General features: G+C 46.6%; 7 protein-coding genes across 7 annotated transcripts; 4 read left to right on the plus strand and 3 right to left on the minus strand.

Moving 5' to 3' along the window:
• Positions 1-1,228: 1,228 nt before the first annotated feature.
• On the plus strand, positions 1,229-2,524 carry SIM1 (putative glucosidase SIM1; the record flags this gene model as incomplete). Its single annotated transcript, XM_022608166.1, has 1 exon — positions 1,229-2,524. The coding sequence occupies one exon, from the start codon at positions 1,229-1,231 to the stop codon at positions 2,522-2,524; it is 1,296 nt and encodes a 431-aa protein (XP_022464689.1).
• A 1,032-nt stretch (positions 2,525-3,556) lies between these two features.
• POG1 (Pog1p) lies at positions 3,557-4,660 on the plus strand (the record flags this gene model as incomplete). The annotated part of the gene is made up of 1 exon (XM_022608167.1): positions 3,557-4,660. The coding sequence occupies one exon, from the start codon at positions 3,557-3,559 to the stop codon at positions 4,658-4,660; it is 1,104 nt and encodes a 367-aa protein (XP_022464690.1).
• An 811-nt stretch (positions 4,661-5,471) lies between these two features.
• On the minus strand, positions 5,472-7,367 carry RPI1 (Rpi1p; the record flags this gene model as incomplete). The annotated part of the gene is made up of 1 exon (XM_022608168.1): positions 5,472-7,367. The coding sequence occupies one exon, from the start codon at positions 7,365-7,367 to the stop codon at positions 5,472-5,474; it is 1,896 nt and encodes a 631-aa protein (XP_022464691.1).
• Positions 7,368-8,503: 1,136 nt separating this feature from the next.
• Positions 8,504-9,166, plus strand: RHO3 (Rho family GTPase RHO3; the record flags this gene model as incomplete). The annotated part of the gene is made up of 1 exon (XM_022608169.1): positions 8,504-9,166. The coding sequence occupies one exon, from the start codon at positions 8,504-8,506 to the stop codon at positions 9,164-9,166; it is 663 nt and encodes a 220-aa protein (XP_022464692.1).
• Positions 9,167-9,573: 407 nt separating this feature from the next.
• On the plus strand, positions 9,574-10,728 carry HIS5 (histidinol-phosphate transaminase; the record flags this gene model as incomplete). The annotated part of the gene is made up of 1 exon (XM_022608170.1): positions 9,574-10,728. The coding sequence occupies one exon, from the start codon at positions 9,574-9,576 to the stop codon at positions 10,726-10,728; it is 1,155 nt and encodes a 384-aa protein (XP_022464693.1).
• Positions 10,729-10,898: 170 nt separating this feature from the next.
• On the minus strand, positions 10,899-15,398 carry NUP159 (FG-nucleoporin NUP159; the record flags this gene model as incomplete). The annotated part of the gene is made up of 1 exon (XM_022608171.1): positions 10,899-15,398. One exon carries the CDS (start codon positions 15,396-15,398, stop codon positions 10,899-10,901), a length of 4,500 nt encoding a protein of 1,499 aa, XP_022464694.1.
• Positions 15,399-15,589: 191 nt separating this feature from the next.
• POR2 (putative porin POR2) lies at positions 15,590-16,513 on the minus strand (the record flags this gene model as incomplete). The annotated part of the gene is made up of 1 exon (XM_022608172.1): positions 15,590-16,513. One exon carries the CDS (start codon positions 16,511-16,513, stop codon positions 15,590-15,592), a length of 924 nt encoding a protein of 307 aa, XP_022464695.1.
• Positions 16,514-16,598: the final 85 nt, after the last annotated feature.

Here is a 16,598-nt window from a genome sequence, read left to right on the forward strand (position 1 = left end):
AGTGTAGGTTTTCTTTTTTTTCTTTTTTCCTTTTCGCTGCTTGTTTTGTTTTGTTTTGTTTTCGTTTCGAAAACTTTGCTCGCTCTGACGCTACAAGAAACACTCCTACGAACGGCATTACGTATACGTCGTTGTGTGTAAAAATATATTTATATAAATAAACCAGCGATGGCTCATGATTCTTTTCCCTTCCACTTTCTTCAGAATACGTCTCTCTTTTGATACTTTTTTTGCAGAGCACCATATCCAAAAACTAAACTAGACACCGACTAAAATCCTTGTACTGTTTCTAAGCATATCTTTTTAAAACAAGACACTCAGACAACAAGTTTCAATAACTCTTCCAACTATTTACACTCCTTAAAACTATCCAACTTTCTACATTCCTTATTTTTAAAAACCAAAAAACGTATGTATTCATTCCCACCAAAGGACGGTTGTTGTTACTAACGTTGGGGTATACCAATGAGCACATTTTGAATTGAGGCGACGAAAGATAGCCAGCAGGTGCCTCACTTAGGAGCGACAGAGATCGCGGAACTCTAACACTGCCTCGATGATGAGTGAACCTCAAAACTCAGTATGGCAACAACGCGAAATGGAGGAGCGGAAAAAACAACAGAAATTTCCATTTCTGGAAGTTTTTTTTTCTCACATTTCGCGTCGCTTTTGCGGTGCGAAAAAAAGAAACAAAAAAAATTCACTCGATGAAAAAAAACTCAGACGTTGAACTTTTCGCGTCGCTTTGGGTTCCCCGTTGTTTTATTTGTTGTTCTTTTTGGAATTTTCGCGTCTATTTTTGTCGTTCTCTGTTGCATCTATATCTCGGGCGTATTGGACTGTTTGCCCTTCAATTCGTTGACGTTGAGCACTGTTGCATATACACAAGAGGAACGGGGAGCGGGAAATCCCCGTTACATCGTCATCAAATCTTTTTTTGGCATTGTCCTTCCCCCCATCCTGCTGTTTTCTTCAAAATATCTTGGCCTGCCTTTTATTCTCTCAACCATCGCCCCAGATGCGAAGAATAAATACAAGGGACAATTGGAAACCTAGCCCTTTTTCTTTCAAGTTCGTTTTCCTCATGTTCTCGACTTCAAGTGTACCAAAAACAACAACAACCTTCTCCATTCCCTTTCAAGCTAAAATTAATTAGTGACCGTTCCTTTTTACTAACATTCAGTTCCACATATACCGGATCATAAATTATTCCAGAAGTTAAGAAATAATGAAATTTACCTCTTCTGCTTTAACCGCAACCTTGATTGGTTCCGGTGCCATTGCCGCTGCCTTGCCAGCCATTGAGCAACCTGCCGCTGACTGCACTACCACTGTTGCTGCTAACAACCATCAACACAAGAGAGCCGTCGCCGTTGAGTACGTTTACCAAACCGTCACTGTTGACGACAGCGGTAACACTATCACTGCTCCTCAACCTACCACTTTGACTCCAACTGCCGTTGGTGCCACTGACGCAGGTGATGTTCACGTTACTGCGCCAGCCCCTGCTACCACTGAAGCTGCTGCTACCACCACCCTTGCTCCTGGGACCACTGCTACTACCACTACCCCAGAAGCTGAAACTACCCAGCCAGCTACCACCACTGCTGCTGCCACTCAGCCAGCTACCACCACCGCTGCTGCTCCAGCCACAACCACTACTGCCTCTTCTGGCTCCTCTGGCTCCTCTTCCTCCGGTAACGGTGGTATTTACGGTGACTTGGCCTCTTTCTCCGGTCCTTCTGAACAATTTGAAGATGGTACCATCCCATGTGACTCCTTCCCATCTGGGCAAGGTGTGATTTCCGTCTCCTGGTTGGGTGAAGGCGGCTGGGCTGGTGTTGAGCACCAAGACACCTCCACCGGTGGCTCTTGTACCGAGGGCTCCTACTGTTCCTACGCCTGTCAACCAGGTATGTCGAAGACCCAATGGCCAACCGACCAGCCATCCGACGGTAGATCTGTCGGTGGGTTGTTGTGTAAGAACGGTATGTTGTACAGATCTAACACCAACTCCAACTACTTATGTGAATGGGGGGTTGACGCTGCTGTTGTCGTCTCCGAATTGTCCCAATCCGTTGCCATTTGTAGAACTGACTACCCAGGTACTGAGAACATGGTTATCCCAACTTTTGTTGAAGCCGGTTCCTCTCTTCCTCTAACCGTTGTCGACCAAGACTCCTACTACACCTGGAAGGGTATGAAGACTTCTGCCCAATACTACGTTAACAACGCTGGTGTCTCTGTCGAAGACGGTTGTGTCTGGGGTACCGATGGGTCTGGTATTGGTAACTGGGCTCCATTGAACTTCGGTGCAGGTTCCACCAACGGCATCACCTACTTGTCGTTGATTCCAAACCCTAACAACAAGTCCCCATTGAACTTCAACGTTAAGATTGTTGCCGATGAGGGTGCCACCGTGAACGGTGACTGTGCTTACGAAAACGGTAGCTACACTGGCGGTGCCGATGGTTGTACCGCTGCCGTTACCAACGGTAGAGCCAAGTTTGTCCTATACAACTAAACGGACTAATCTTTGCAAGCTGTTGACTGTTTCGTATTGCGTATATTGCTTTTTTCTCTTTTCACTTCTAAGTTTTATTAACCCAGGACAATACCATACCACTACTCTTTACAAATCTACCTTCTCTACTGACCTAGCCGCAAATGTATTCTCCTATACTATGTACGTATACCTGTGGCCATGCCGCGGTATGTAAAGAGACCGACTATATACTTATCTATCCCCAACTTCTATTGTAACACTACCAAACTGGACATACTGCGCTGCCCCAGCCTCCCTCGCCTCCATCGACGGTATCACGAGAGGAACTGCCTCCATCCCTCGCTTCTCAATTAGGGTTGCACTGCCCTTTCCGGAATACATCGCCTTCCTAATCAGGAAGTGTGATTGCGTTCAGCAGGATCTGTTATTACCGTAATTGGATATTTACCCGGTTTCAGGGCGGGAGTTTCTCGAAGCGTTCTGCGGGCGTTTCTGTGGCGGGGGCTGTGAGATGTAGGAAAAAGGAAGGAAGAAAATTTTTTCCTCGTTTTCTTCGGAAAATTTCCTTCGCTACCTGGAAAATGTAGAGCTAAAAATAATAAAGATGTATCAGGTGTGGGTGAACAGAAAAATTTTCTGGCCCTTCTCTCCTCCTACAGCCTTGGATTTAGTGGAAAACAAGGATTGGAAGGGCGTTGTTACTTGGATAGCTCCGGTGCCGTTTGTTATACTTAAAGAAGGGTTAGTATCTTTTTTTTTGTCATCGCTTTGCTTGCAGTTGCTACGGAAACTCAGAGTGCCAGATTTTATTGTCGAAAAAAACTGTACTTTTCTTCTTCTTCCCTTACTGCAATTCCAAAGATATAACATTTACAGTTCCAATATCTCCTTCTTTTTTTTTCACTCGGTCTTTCCCCGAAACAAGAACGAGCCATCACATTCAGTTCCTTTTGAGTCCGTTCGCTTTTTCCCACATCGTGGCTTTGAAGTGGCAGTGAAGAGAAAATAATATAATTGTATCGGTTTACACATAGTCTTTACATTTTCAAGATGGAGAGACCCAGCAGTGACAGTGCGCTGCCAATATCGAGTGGAATGCACAGTACACCAGGGTCGAACACGAATTTGACATCACGCCCGACTACGTATTCAGAGGACTCACCGCGGAAGTCTCTGTCCACCTCGGTTTTGATTGAGAAGGGTAAACGGGGCGGTTCGACGACACTGCTTGATCGGAAGAATTTTAAACAATTGGTCTTTGAGGAGCTCGGACTTCAGGGAGACGCTGCTGCTTGCCCAGACGAAATGTTTAATAAATATGTAGAGGCAAGGCTAGTGAAGGAGAATATCAGGAAGGAGGAACTACGTCAACGAAATCTGGATAGGCTGGACTCTATTCTGAAAAAGTATATTTCAAGTGAAAAACTGACAGAACCTATCCTGACTCATATACTACAACTGGTCGACGACCCAGGGAGCATACCTGATTTGAAGAAAAGGAAAATAGACAATGTCACCTCTGTCTCGCCAAGGCTGGCGAGTCCCAGAGGGACTCGACCATACAAGTCGGATATACCACCGATCAATGAGTTAGGTTTCTCGAAACAGCAGCCCGCGGCGGCACAGTTCCAGCAACCAGGGTTGCAAACGTACCTCTTGCCAGTCCCGGCAATTGGGAGCACCTGGCAGACCAGTGGGTACGCGGGGGATACTGGCGGTGGCGCGATTGCGACTGCGAGTATCCCACCAATAGCACAGTACCAGTCGTATTCAAACTCGACACGAGCGCAACAGACCGGTTACACGCAGGGATATGTGCAACAACCAAGCGGCGGAAGCATACCGATAATGGTCATGCCACCAAATAATACAGGGGAGCCAGGTACGATACCGGACCCAATTAGCCAATCACCATCATACCTAAACCTGCCCGGAATATCGCAGCAACAGGCACACCACCAACAGCCAATACATGCATCTCCCTTTCGACAGACGCAGTCAATGGACACAAGCAACAAGAGAGGTCATAGAAGATCTCAGAGTGCTATTGTGACTGCCAACGCTGATTTCAGGTCCCCACAGAGGGCATCCACGATAAATCAAAGACCCGTGAATTTTTTGATCCACACCCCCAAGCATCCGCCACCATCCTAGCGGCGAAAACAATAAAATGATACCCCCCTCAATATCTAACCCACTACAGTACTACTACTACTACTAATGATAATAACAATAAAGACGACAGGTGATAGGAAAGAAAGATACCCGGTTACTTTCCATTACAGTGCATAATATTTTGACCTTTTTAGTTATTCCTCGAAGTTGAATATTCCCGATATCACATTATGTTTTTATCGAATCCAAGAACTTACCATTCTATCTTCCTCTACCCTTATATACTCAAATACCATCCCTCTTCATGTGTTCAATATTACGTAAACACTATACATAGCATTATTTTCCTTTGTTGAAGATCATCTATTATCAGTCGTAACCTGAAAGAATGTGTTCATTTATTTTTTAGGTCTATTTGTGAATTAACAGAGATAATACAGAACCTCAAACCAATGCAGACAATACAAGGGGAATACCCAGTTAGGCTGTTTGAAATTTTGCCACAGACAACAGGGTGTAACTGGCTTTTTTGATTTACAGGATTTGAACCTCAAAAAAGTACTTCGCTGTCTAAAAAATTGGAAATGGACATATATATAGGTGTCCAGAAATCCACACGGTGTCAGGGGTTATACGATTAATACACCACCTAATCGATAGTACAGCTTCAAAAAATGATATTTTTGATATAGATATTTTGTTATGCGATTATATTATTTAGAATATTGTGTTTCTGTGGGACAGATGGTAATGGTTTGATGAGTTGTTCAAAAAAATGGGCTTTTCATCGAAAACACGTATAATACAGATATAGGATCCATTTTTGACATGTTATGATTAACCAACACCACTAAAGGTTCTCAAGATCCCGCAAGTTCACCTTGGTAGTGTTTTTTTCAGCACAATCTTTAAAGGCCTGGTACATCATTTTTATGAGTTGCGCTTGTTGGTCGTTTTTCCTTTCCAGTTCCTCTAGTCTGGGTTGCATAATGGCCAGGTGAGTTTTGATGTGATCAACATCTGTCCTCAGGTAGGAAAGATTGTCACACACTGACTTTTGCATAGAAATTTGCGTATCGTGCTGCATCAACTTCTCCACGCATCTAGACAGTTGGCTAGACAACTGGCTATCAAGGTTAGACAACTGGCCATCGAGGTTTGACACTTGGCCATCCAGTTTAGACAACTGACCGTCATGGTTGAACAACTGGCCGTCGAGGTTTGACAACTGGCCATCATGGTTTGACAATTTTTCCCCACATTGGGATAACCTCCTATCATGGTTAGTCAACTTTTTTTTGTAACCTGTCAACCGCTTATGGTGTTGCGTTAGCACCTCTTCTTGTTCCAACGATTTAGCATTTTGGATCCATAATTCCCTGGACTGTTTTACCAACTCACTCTCCTGGGCGGTCAGTTGTCGTTCTTGAAGTAATAACCTATTGTCGTGTTCCTCTATTATTTTATCATGGCTGGACACTACGTGCTCTGCCATTTCTATTCGATCGTCTTGGGATTCCAGTTGTTGACTATGCGCCAGCATATGTCCATCGACAGTGGCGATGTTTTGTTCGTGGTCCATAAGTTGGCACTCGCATTGTGTTTGCTGAAATCGTAAGTTCTCCTGCTCCCTTCGAAGTTCCAACTCCAATTCCGTTTGATCTGTGCTGGCATGACCATTGAAGATTTGCTGTATGTGGTTCTGTTGATCCAATTGCTGCTTTATCAGTAATGAGATGTCGTTGACCTTATTCTGCAGAAGAGTCAGCTCTTCACCATAGTCCTTTGATGCTTTGTTGAATGTCTGCCCCTTTTCCGGAGTAGTAACCATTTCCTCCTTACAATTGGAAATTGTACCATTGGAAATTGTGCCATTGGGGACGGTTACGCTACCCGAGGGGCTTGTGCTGTGGTTTATTGTTTCCTTTACTTGATCGTTGTTATCATTGTTCTCTACGTTGTTGCAGATACCTGGCTCCGTACTTGTGTTCTGCTGTTCTGGGCATGTTTCCGTACTGCTGTTGGATTCCGAGTTAAGTCTTTCGTTAGTTTTTAGCACTAGGTTGCCCCTGACAAGTTCAAAAGTATTGACCAATTGTACGAGAGAGACATCCTTTTGCGACAATCCAGGTTTCTGTCGTATATCCGTGTCACATTCGTGGTCCTGTTCCAGTTTGCGGCCCTTTGTGTAGAGCAATTTGAATCTATCCTGGCACTGTCTTGCATTTCTTTCGAAGTTATGTTTCTGGAGGAGTTGTTCTGATATCTGTATCCAGAAATTCTTCATAGGTTTGAAGAACTCGACGAAGTTGAGTAATTGTGAGTGATCGAGTAAAACTTGCACAAAGGCAATATCCTCTGAGTCCCTCCATTTCTTGCGGAACTGTCTACTATGCGAGTCTGGCCCGTTATTATTACTACCGGTATCGCAGTAGCTCCCACTAGACTGCGGGCTCGTACTCTTCCCTGCCAATCCGTCCATGGGGTCATCATTATCGCGGTCCTCCTCCATCTCACTCTCATCTTCAACCTCGGCCTCACCCTTATCCTCATTTCTAAACATCCCCTTTGCCGGGAGTTTCCAAATTGTGGTGGGACCATGCAATGCATACTCCCCTGCGCTGTTTGTGATGGATCCCGTGCCTCCGTGTGATCTGCCATTCACGAACGCCGCTTCAAATCCATTGCACTCACCATGCACAGATCGACTCTTCGGTGCTATCAACTGTAACTTGGTCGTGTCCATGGATTCATTTAACGAAGCACACGAATCCCAAAAAAACTCCCTTGTCTGTTCCACACTACCAAATCAAATGGAACTACACTGTGTGTACAAAACATATACACAAACGCACTTTTTGAATGGCCCTATTTAAAAAAAAACTTTATACTTACGGGTATATAGTATAATCGTATATAAAGAAGCTTACGTGCCGAGATTCGCGACCCTGTGTGAAAGTAAAATTGACAGGTCCCCAGATCTTCAGAACTCAATTGGCCATTCTGACATAAGAAGGGGACGCGGCCTTCCCCGCGGCCTACGATAAGCAAGAGTCCAGCCATTTCTATCTCTGTGCCCTTTGTATGACTCTTTCCGCATATTCCTTCACGTTAAGTCTCGGCAAACATCCTAGAGAAAAAGCCACACATCCAAGCGCGTCCGACAAACGCTTTCTTCGCCGAGCTCGGCATAGAAGAGAGTGCTCTTGGTGGTAACCCGAAGCGTATCCGGGCGGGGCCTCAGCACTGTATCTGAACATTCAATAGTAGTAGTGGTAATATTAGTGCAGTATGATATAAGATAGCATGACACAATAGGGACAAGGGGCGTGGTATGCATTGGGTGACAATAGCGGAGCTGTCCCAAAGGGGAAATATCTTTGGTATATAGAATAGCGGCGGCACGTGGCACAGACGGGGCCGCAGCCTTTTCTTTGCGCGTGCTTCTCTGCGGGGGGACAGGGCACCACACGCCGAAAGCGGACAAAACGCGGGGTGCGTGGGTTTTTGTTTTGAGCACCGAAAGTTAGGGCTTGGGGGGTGCTGTTTTAGGGCTTGCAGGGCGTTCCGGGTAATGTTTTCTTTTTTTCCAACTTCGAGCTGTTTCCATTTTTTTTTTGTTATTATTTTCCAGTCAAAGAAACAACTACTGAGTGGCCGTACCCAGGGCTCCATCTATTTATATTTATATATTTTTGATCTGGAGGCGTTGGAACAACTACTACACACACAATAGAAGCATCTGGGACTGGATCAACTTGCCAAACAGTAGTCGTTTTTCTTCTGTTATTTCCAATTCCAATTCCTCAGTGACAGCCTCACCTCACCGAAGAAAATATATATAAAATACTAATCATACTCAAAATTTAGAGAGTGTTAAGGATGGGTCTGCTATGCGGTTCGTCATCGACATCCAAGAAACCAGTTGAGAGGAAAATAGTCATCCTGGGGGACGGTGCTTGTGGTAAAACCTCGCTGCTGAACGTGTTCACGAGGGGTTACTTCCCAGAAGTGTACGAGCCAACAGTCTTTGAAAATTACATCCACGATATCTTCGTAGATGGGAAACATATTACTTTGTCCCTTTGGGATACAGCGGGGCAGGAGGAATTTGACAGGTTGAGGTCACTTTCGTACTCAGACACGCACACCATCATGCTATGTTTCAGTATAGACTCGCAAGACTCGCTAGAGAACGTTAAGAACAAGTGGGTCGGTGAAATCACAGACCACTGCGATGACGTCAAATTGGTCCTCGTCGCTCTGAAGTGCGACTTGAGAGACAGGGACAACGAGGGGAAGGCCATCACCCCAAACAATATCCACCAGCAGAACGGCAGACCAAGCAAGAACAACCTGATACCTTACGAGGACGGCCTGGCCATGGCCAAGCAGATCGGCGCACTCCGCTACCTCGAATGCAGCGCCAAGTCCAACAAGGGTGTCAACGAGGCGTTCACAGAGGCTGCCAGAGTCGCACTCACAGCTGGTCCGCAAGTGAGTACCGAGGAGGACAATCACGATAGCAGCTGCACGGTCATGTGAAGTCTTGGCCGTACAATTTTCGATTTTTCTCTCTCTCTCGGACAATAGGTGAAGCTAGCAAAAAGGGTCACCGTGCTTGGCAGATGCAATTGGGTCGCCCAGCAACCAGGACGTCTCCACACAGCTCATATATCTAACTACAATGTATTATAACACGCAAACACCCTCTGTATCAGTCCACTGACTTCTCCCAGGCGATTACCGTTTGCGGCAATTCGATGACGGAATGCGGAAAAACTCGAAATTGCTGAAGTAACTCGAAGGAAAGAAGACAAAGGATGAATCATCCTGCGATTACGTGACACACACACATATATATATAACGCCCTTTTCTTGCAATCGGAAGGCGCAAAAAAACCAATTGCTAATACAGGTGAATAGCCTACCCAACACAAATATCACAAACCATGACCTTTGATTTGGAGAAAATCGTGAGACCAAAGATCTTCAACTTGGAACCCTACCGTTGCGCAAGAGACGACTTCACGGAGGGGATCTTGCTGGACGCTAACGAAAATGCATACGGACCAACCCAGCATGGGATGGAGCAGTCCGTGTTGCACCGCTATCCTGACCCACACCAGTTGCAATTCAAAACTGCGATCGCTGAGTACCGTAACAGAAGCTCCACTTTCACCGCGGACGAGTGCACTCGTCCATTGACCAGTGGGAACATTTGTCTCGGGGTCGGTTCGGACGAAAGTATCGACGCCATCATAAGAGCCACGTGTGTGCCAGCAAGGGAGAAGATTCTGGTGCTGCCACCAACGTACTCCATGTACTCCGTTTGTGCAAAGATCAACGATGTCGAGGTGGTCACCTGTCCATTGATCACCGAGGATAACAGTTTCCAAATGGACTCGGACAAAGTACTGGATATATTGAACAACGACCAAGAGATCAAGCTGCTGTTCATTACCTCGCCAGGGAATCCAACGGGCGCGCAAATCGAAACCGCACGGATCGAGAAAGTGCTACAGAACTGGGACAGAGGTCTAGTCGTCGTCGATGAAGCGTACGTTGATTTCTGCGGTGGATCCACAGCCCCACTGGTCACCAAGTACCAGAATTTGGTTACTTTGCAGACATTGTCCAAATCGTTCGGTTTGGCTGGGATCAGACTAGGTATGACTTTTGCCTCCGAGGATTTGGCCAGAATACTGAACGCCATGAAGGCCCCCTATAATATTTCTGCTGTGACTTCTGACTACGCTTTGAAGGCGGTCCAACACCACAATCTGGAATTGATGGAACAGAATGCAGCATTGATGAATAAAGAAAAGATTCGTCTACTGGACGCGTTGACGCAGATCAACTGTGTCGATGACCACTACGTTGGCGGACTGGATGCAAACTTCATTTTGATCAGGATAAACAAGGGCGATAATGAGCTAGCGAAGAAAATATACTTGAACCTGGCAACCAAGTGTGGTGTTGTCATTAGATTCAGAGGCACAGAACTGGGATGTGCCGGCTGCTTGAGAGTCACCGTTGGTACTCCAAAGGAGAACAATGTTCTGATCCAACAATTCAAAGAGATAATTGAAGAACTCACAAAATGAAAAACCGCTCAATCAAGTAGCTTAACGACTACATCGTTACGCGCCCTTCTCGCGTACCTCGTATTAAGTAACTAATGTAAATTTGATAAATTATAAAGAAGATTCTAAAATAAGTATAGTAGAATATCTATGCTCTAGATTTCTGATCGTACTGACCAGCTGCAAAATCCTCAGTGCCGTCCTTCCTGCATTGTTTTGAAAAATGCACCAATCTCCCTCTTGGTGTTTAGCTCAAGGCCTGTTTGAACAACATCTATTGACTCAATCTCTTTTTTTGTTATATCTGTGGCACTGAGATCCTCCTCTTTACCAAAAGAGGCTATGCCCCTAAACGGTTTAAAAGACAAAGAGGAAGTTAGCGATAAAACAATCTGTTCGTACCTGGAAGGATCTTTTTGATATTGTAAAAAGATCTTTAAAAGCTTTAAGATTTCGTCTATTTCCTTTTCTTTCTTCTTCAAGATATCCATTGCAAACCGCAATTTGTTTTGCATGTTTTTTTGATGGAAACTTAAGGGAGTGTACCTGTCATCGAACGATTCCTCTACAATATATTGCAATCGGTAATAATGATCACTCACCTGCGTTTTTTCGGTCGCCAGATCAGACATCTCCTTCTCAAGCATGCTTTTCAGGGTCTCAGAAAGTGTTTCAACACTTGATTTTGTCTCCTCAAAAGCTCCCCTTTTGTCCCTTACAATCTTTTGTAACCGTTCACCCTCTGATATTCTCCAAGCGTATAAGTTCCCCACGGAGGCCTCACTACGCTGAGGCAGTTCCAAAGTACACTGGTCCTTCAAGAACTCCTTCAAATTTGCAATATTTTCCTCGAGAACAGCAAATTCTGCGTTGATCTGATGGTAAGTACTTTCGAACAATTGCATGGTAGGGTCTTCCGACGTGTATGGGATGTTTCGTATTTCCGCATTGGTGTAGTATTCCTTCAGTGGTTTCGGTAGATATTGTTCAGCTGCATAGTTTTCGTCGTTTTTAAAAGCCTGAACACTAAATGAACATGTTTCAATGGGATCTGTCTGAACATCTGCATCAGCAAAAGTAGTCTCGGCTTGTACCCCAAAATCTGAAGTTTCAGACAGCTCGGTGTGAACCTCGACGTCTACCAACTCGGGAGTCGCCTGGACTGAGGTCTCAGAAAGTGACTGAGTTTTATTGACACCACTACCTTTGGCCCCCTCCAGTTCCTCCTGGATAATGTCGCTCAGATCATCGAGTGGTTCAGCACTGATGTCTTTTGCTTCTATTTTCTTTTCCTCATTACTGTTTTGTTCTTCAGCATCGTTATCAGAAATGTCATTATTGGGTGCCTCGCTATCTTCCTCGTCATTTCTTGACTTGTCTACATCTGTTGACTCCTCTGCATCTTCAGTTTCCTCATCGACCGGAGTATGAACATCCACTTCTGACTCGTCCAGACCTTTGAAATCCTCAGAATGCCATTGTTCAACATTTGCTGAACTTTCATCTTCGATTGCCTCTTCCGTTACTTCTCTATCTAAACTTTCTGGCGTATCGCCTTCTTTTGAAGCTTCTTCAAGATCAGAAGATGGTTTATCAGCCGGAACCTCTACATTTGGTTCCTCCGACTTCTCTTCAGTTTCTATCGGTGTCTCAGATTCACCTGCTGACAGTTGCTCAAGCTTTTCTTCGAGTTCCTCTTCGGAGTGTTCAGAGTGTTCCTCGAGGTCCTTTTCAAAGTGTTCAGAATGTTCTTTGAAGTCGTCTTCAGACTGTTCTTCCAGCTGCTTGTTACCGTCCTTTTGTTTGTTTTCTTCCGGTTTTGTGTCAGTCTCTGCGTCATTGCCAAATTTTTGTGTATCGGCTGGCAGCTCTTCATCGTCTTTGGAAGTCATATGCGCAGATTCATCCTTTTCGCTTGCATCGTGAGGTTCCTGCTCTTTATCACTTTCCACCTTTGAAAATCTAGAATCGTCCTTCAGATCTTGTGTAGTTTCTTTTCCTAGATTTAAATTAGAGATCGAAAACGTTGGAGTGACAGGCTTCCCCAAGTTCTGTGCAAAAGATGCAAATGGAGATTTCACATTTTCCGTGGCTGACCCTCCAAGACCCGATGTTGCAAAAGTAGGAGTTGGGATATTAGCAGTGGACACATTCGCATTCTTCTTAATTGCTTCAGTGATCGTCGTGATCGAAGGTTTACCCTCGTTTGAACCTACAGTCGGTTCAAAAGGTGTTTGCTCAACAGTTGAGTCAGATAGATCATCCGAGGCAGAGTCTTCCGCTTCTTCATCTTCGTCGGTTCCTACTGACCCATCAGTACGGAATGTTTCCTCCTTCTCCTCTAAAGAGTTACCACTGTCTACTTTCTCATTAACAGCCTTCTTTTGATTTTCAATCAAAGCAGCGAACGGAGATTCTTGTGATTTTACAGCAGCAAAGGGCGATTCTTGCTGTTTGAGAGATGAAAATGGAGAGGCACCTGTTGCCGCCTTTGCAAACCCAGAGCTGGCGGATGAATTAGCTAACGAGGCAAACGGAGAAGCATTAGCATTTTCACCAGGGCCATTTGAGCCGAATGCCGGTTTACCAAAGGCGCCAAAGGCGCCAAATGCTCCCGAAGTTGTTGTCTGTTTTGACTCGTTGATTGTCGCACCAAATCCACTAGATCCAAATGCTGGTATGCCAAACGCTCCGGCAGTTGTCGTCTTATTAGCTTCGTTAACGGTAGCACCAAATCCACTAGAACCAAATGTCGGTTTGCCAAATGCTCCGGAAGTTGTTGTTGTGCTAGCTTCGTTAACAGTAGTGCCAAACCCACTGGAACCAATCGCCGGCTTCCCAAATGCTCCTGAAGTTGTTGACTCTTTTGCTACAGACGCAAACCCAGTTGACCCAAATGCTGGTTTACCAAAAGCCGTAGACGAGGATGTGTTGTCGTTACTAGTACTGTTACCTCCAAACGCACCTGATCCAAAAGTCGAACTTCCAAATGCCGGTGCGGTCGATGCGGGAGCCGCCCCAAAAGCCGGTTTACCAAAAGCCGCTGTTTCCGTAGAGTTATTGTCAGTATTCTGTTGCGGGGCAACTTTGGAGGTGTTGAAAGATGAGGAATCAAATGCGGGTTTACCGAAGGTGCTTTCAGCACCCGATTCCTCGGTTACCGTCGTTTCCTTCGATACCATTGAGAACGGGTTATCATTTGATTGGAACGAGGGAGCACCAAATGCTGGGGTGGTCGCTGGTTGCTTATCAGAGTCTTGCTCGGTTCCAAACTTAAATGAGTTGACAGATGAGGTGATATCGTCAGTTTCAGTTGCGTTTACAGGCAACTTTGCAGGTTGCTGATCGGATTGTGCAGTGTTCAGTTGTGCAGAATCTCCAATTGTCTCAAAAGTCCCTTGCGTTTTGGTAGTGTCATTAGATTGATTTGTCAATGCCCCCAAATTCTCCATGTGCAAACGGTTCTCCTTGATAGCGCGGGAGTGGTAGAATGCGAATATGAGAAGTAGCCCATCATTGGTCAAGACGTACACTAGCGGCAGTTTTTCCACGGATTCTACACCTGGGCACGGCTGATTTATAATACCACTTGAAGAGTAGTCCAGTGCGACCCCGACAGGGTTCATATCGTTATCTGTGCTTTCACTGATGGGCAAAACTGCCCTTTCGCTGTCCTGATCTGGTTGCATAACTTCTTGGCCATCCCATATTGTCAACTCACTCGATACTGCTGAGCTTATGATGTTGATCTTGCCCGTGTTATCAACCAGCTTATCTAGCGTAATGTTGTAGTAGTTCGGGTACCTTCTTATACTCCCGAATGAGGGCGCAATGTCCAGTGACTCTGCAAAAGTGGGCTCTTGGTTCTCATGAAGCGGATCCCAATTGACCACATATGTCTTGTTATCGTAAAATACGTCATCATCTGGCTGTGGGATGTCATTCCCGAAAGCCAAAAGTAACTGTCCCGACGCGTCCAACACAGACACGCTCAAAGGTATCCTGTTTTCTTCTCTCAATTCTTGCGTTATTTCATCTGGGTACGGTGTGGTTGCGTTAAGAACTATTGTCGTGGCAGGGTGTGCCAGTTCACCCGACACGATGGCCGTTGCGGTGAGCGCGACGACGAGTTGTCTCCCTGCACAGAAATCTAACGCAAAACAGTATACGCTCTCTCCTGTCACGGTCGTTTCGTGGGAGAACAGGTCAAACAGTGCGAGTCTATGTTGGGAGTCCAGAAATAGGACTTGCTGCCCGCCGTGTACTTGGGTCAATTGCAGAATTGAAACACCTTCGTCCAACGGGATAACGACCTCACTTTTCGAAGCAGCACCATCGAATGAAAGCAGAGTTATGTGACCATTCTCTGCGGCGATCATTGCCTCCCCACTGTCCAAGAATCCAACTGTAATCGTCGCTGCGACGGCCGATTTTTCCCAAATAGGTGCTGCTGCGACCTCCTGCCCACCACATACGGAGTCCCGCAGGTCCTGTAATGACCCTACAATAGCTTTCCCACCACAGCAGGCAATGTATCGCTGTGTATTGTTATCGATGGCCAAGTTGTCCAAAGCGGCGGGCGGAATCTCGTTGTCCGCGTAACCAGGGAGCACGTACTTGGAGCCGAGACTCTCGAATCCGAGATCCTCGGAGGTTTGAGTGGGCACCTCTTCACCAATAAGGGACACCATTGGTCTGAATGTGTGTGCACGTGCGTGAGTGCGTGCGTGATCCCTCCCTTGTCCTCTATGTGCCCTTCAAGGAACATGCTCGTTATTGCGATGGACGCTAATCTCTACATAAAAATATAATCAAAAGACGTCGAGAGGACAGAGTTGGGGGAGGTCGGCATGGCGAAAAACACACTCTGTGGGTCCTGTCTCTATAGGTTGAAGGTGAGCGACCATCCGACCTTGTGCACCGTCTGTGCGTCCCAGTGGAGCGTGTCGAGCGAGGCGCCGCACCCAAGTGTCACGCCCGGTTTCAAGTCCTGGCAGTAGGACACCGACATCTTGCCCGTATCTGCGATCTTGGCCTTGACCTGCGAGGTGCTGTCCGGCTTGTACTTCGCCGCGAGTTGCAGCGTACTGCTCTGCGGTGCCAATTTCCCTGCGTTGAGTGTCGTCCGCAGACCTACGTCCAGATCCCTGGACACTCTTTGGAAGAGCGACGCCGTGGTCAGCTGCGAGTCGTTGATCGAGACGGTGAGCGTGTGTCCGCGTCCGACGTACGCGAGGGCAACAGCATACCGCGACACTCTACCTTTCGCGACGTCGTAGTGCAATTCCCCGCCCGTGAGGAACTTCTCGTGCGAGACGGTGAGTTGCACCCCCAATGAGGCGGCCCCCGCTGAGATGTTCCTTGCGGCAAGCTTGGCTGCAACAGATGGCCTCAGCAGGGAGACGGAGAGCACGTTCAGCGTCGGCAGCGGGTCTCTAGACCCGGGCGCAGCCCGCGCAACGAGCTCCGTCGTGACACCGGGGACCCACTTCCGGAGCTCGACCCGAGTGGTCAGCTGGTTTGCAGTGGTCCATGTCGGCGTTACCGTAACACCAGATGCCTTGTCGGTCCACCTACCTTGTATGTTTGCAAGCAGAGGACCAGCGGTGGGCATAGTTGGTGCAGTCGCAGGAGTATTTGGGGCGACAGCACCCTCACGGGCAGCACTCTGCTTCGCCTGTACGGTGAACTTGGCGCCGTTCTGCGTCTGCGTGCGGACCGCAACGTTCAGCGGAGCCCCATGGAAGAAGTCCCTGTTCAGCAACGAGTTGATATCGCGCGAGATATCCGGGAAAAAGGGCGGCATGAACTCAATGGCAGCGGTGTGGTCTTATCCCAGTGGTATCTCCCGTCTCACAACTGCCCTGGGCCGTCCCGAGAACCACCGAACC

The sequence above is a fragment of the Huiozyma naganishii genome, chromosome 5 (assembly GCF_000348985.1).
Source record: "Huiozyma naganishii CBS 8797 chromosome 5, complete genome".
Lineage (NCBI taxonomy): Eukaryota > Fungi > Ascomycota > Saccharomycetes > Saccharomycetales > Saccharomycetaceae > Huiozyma > Huiozyma naganishii.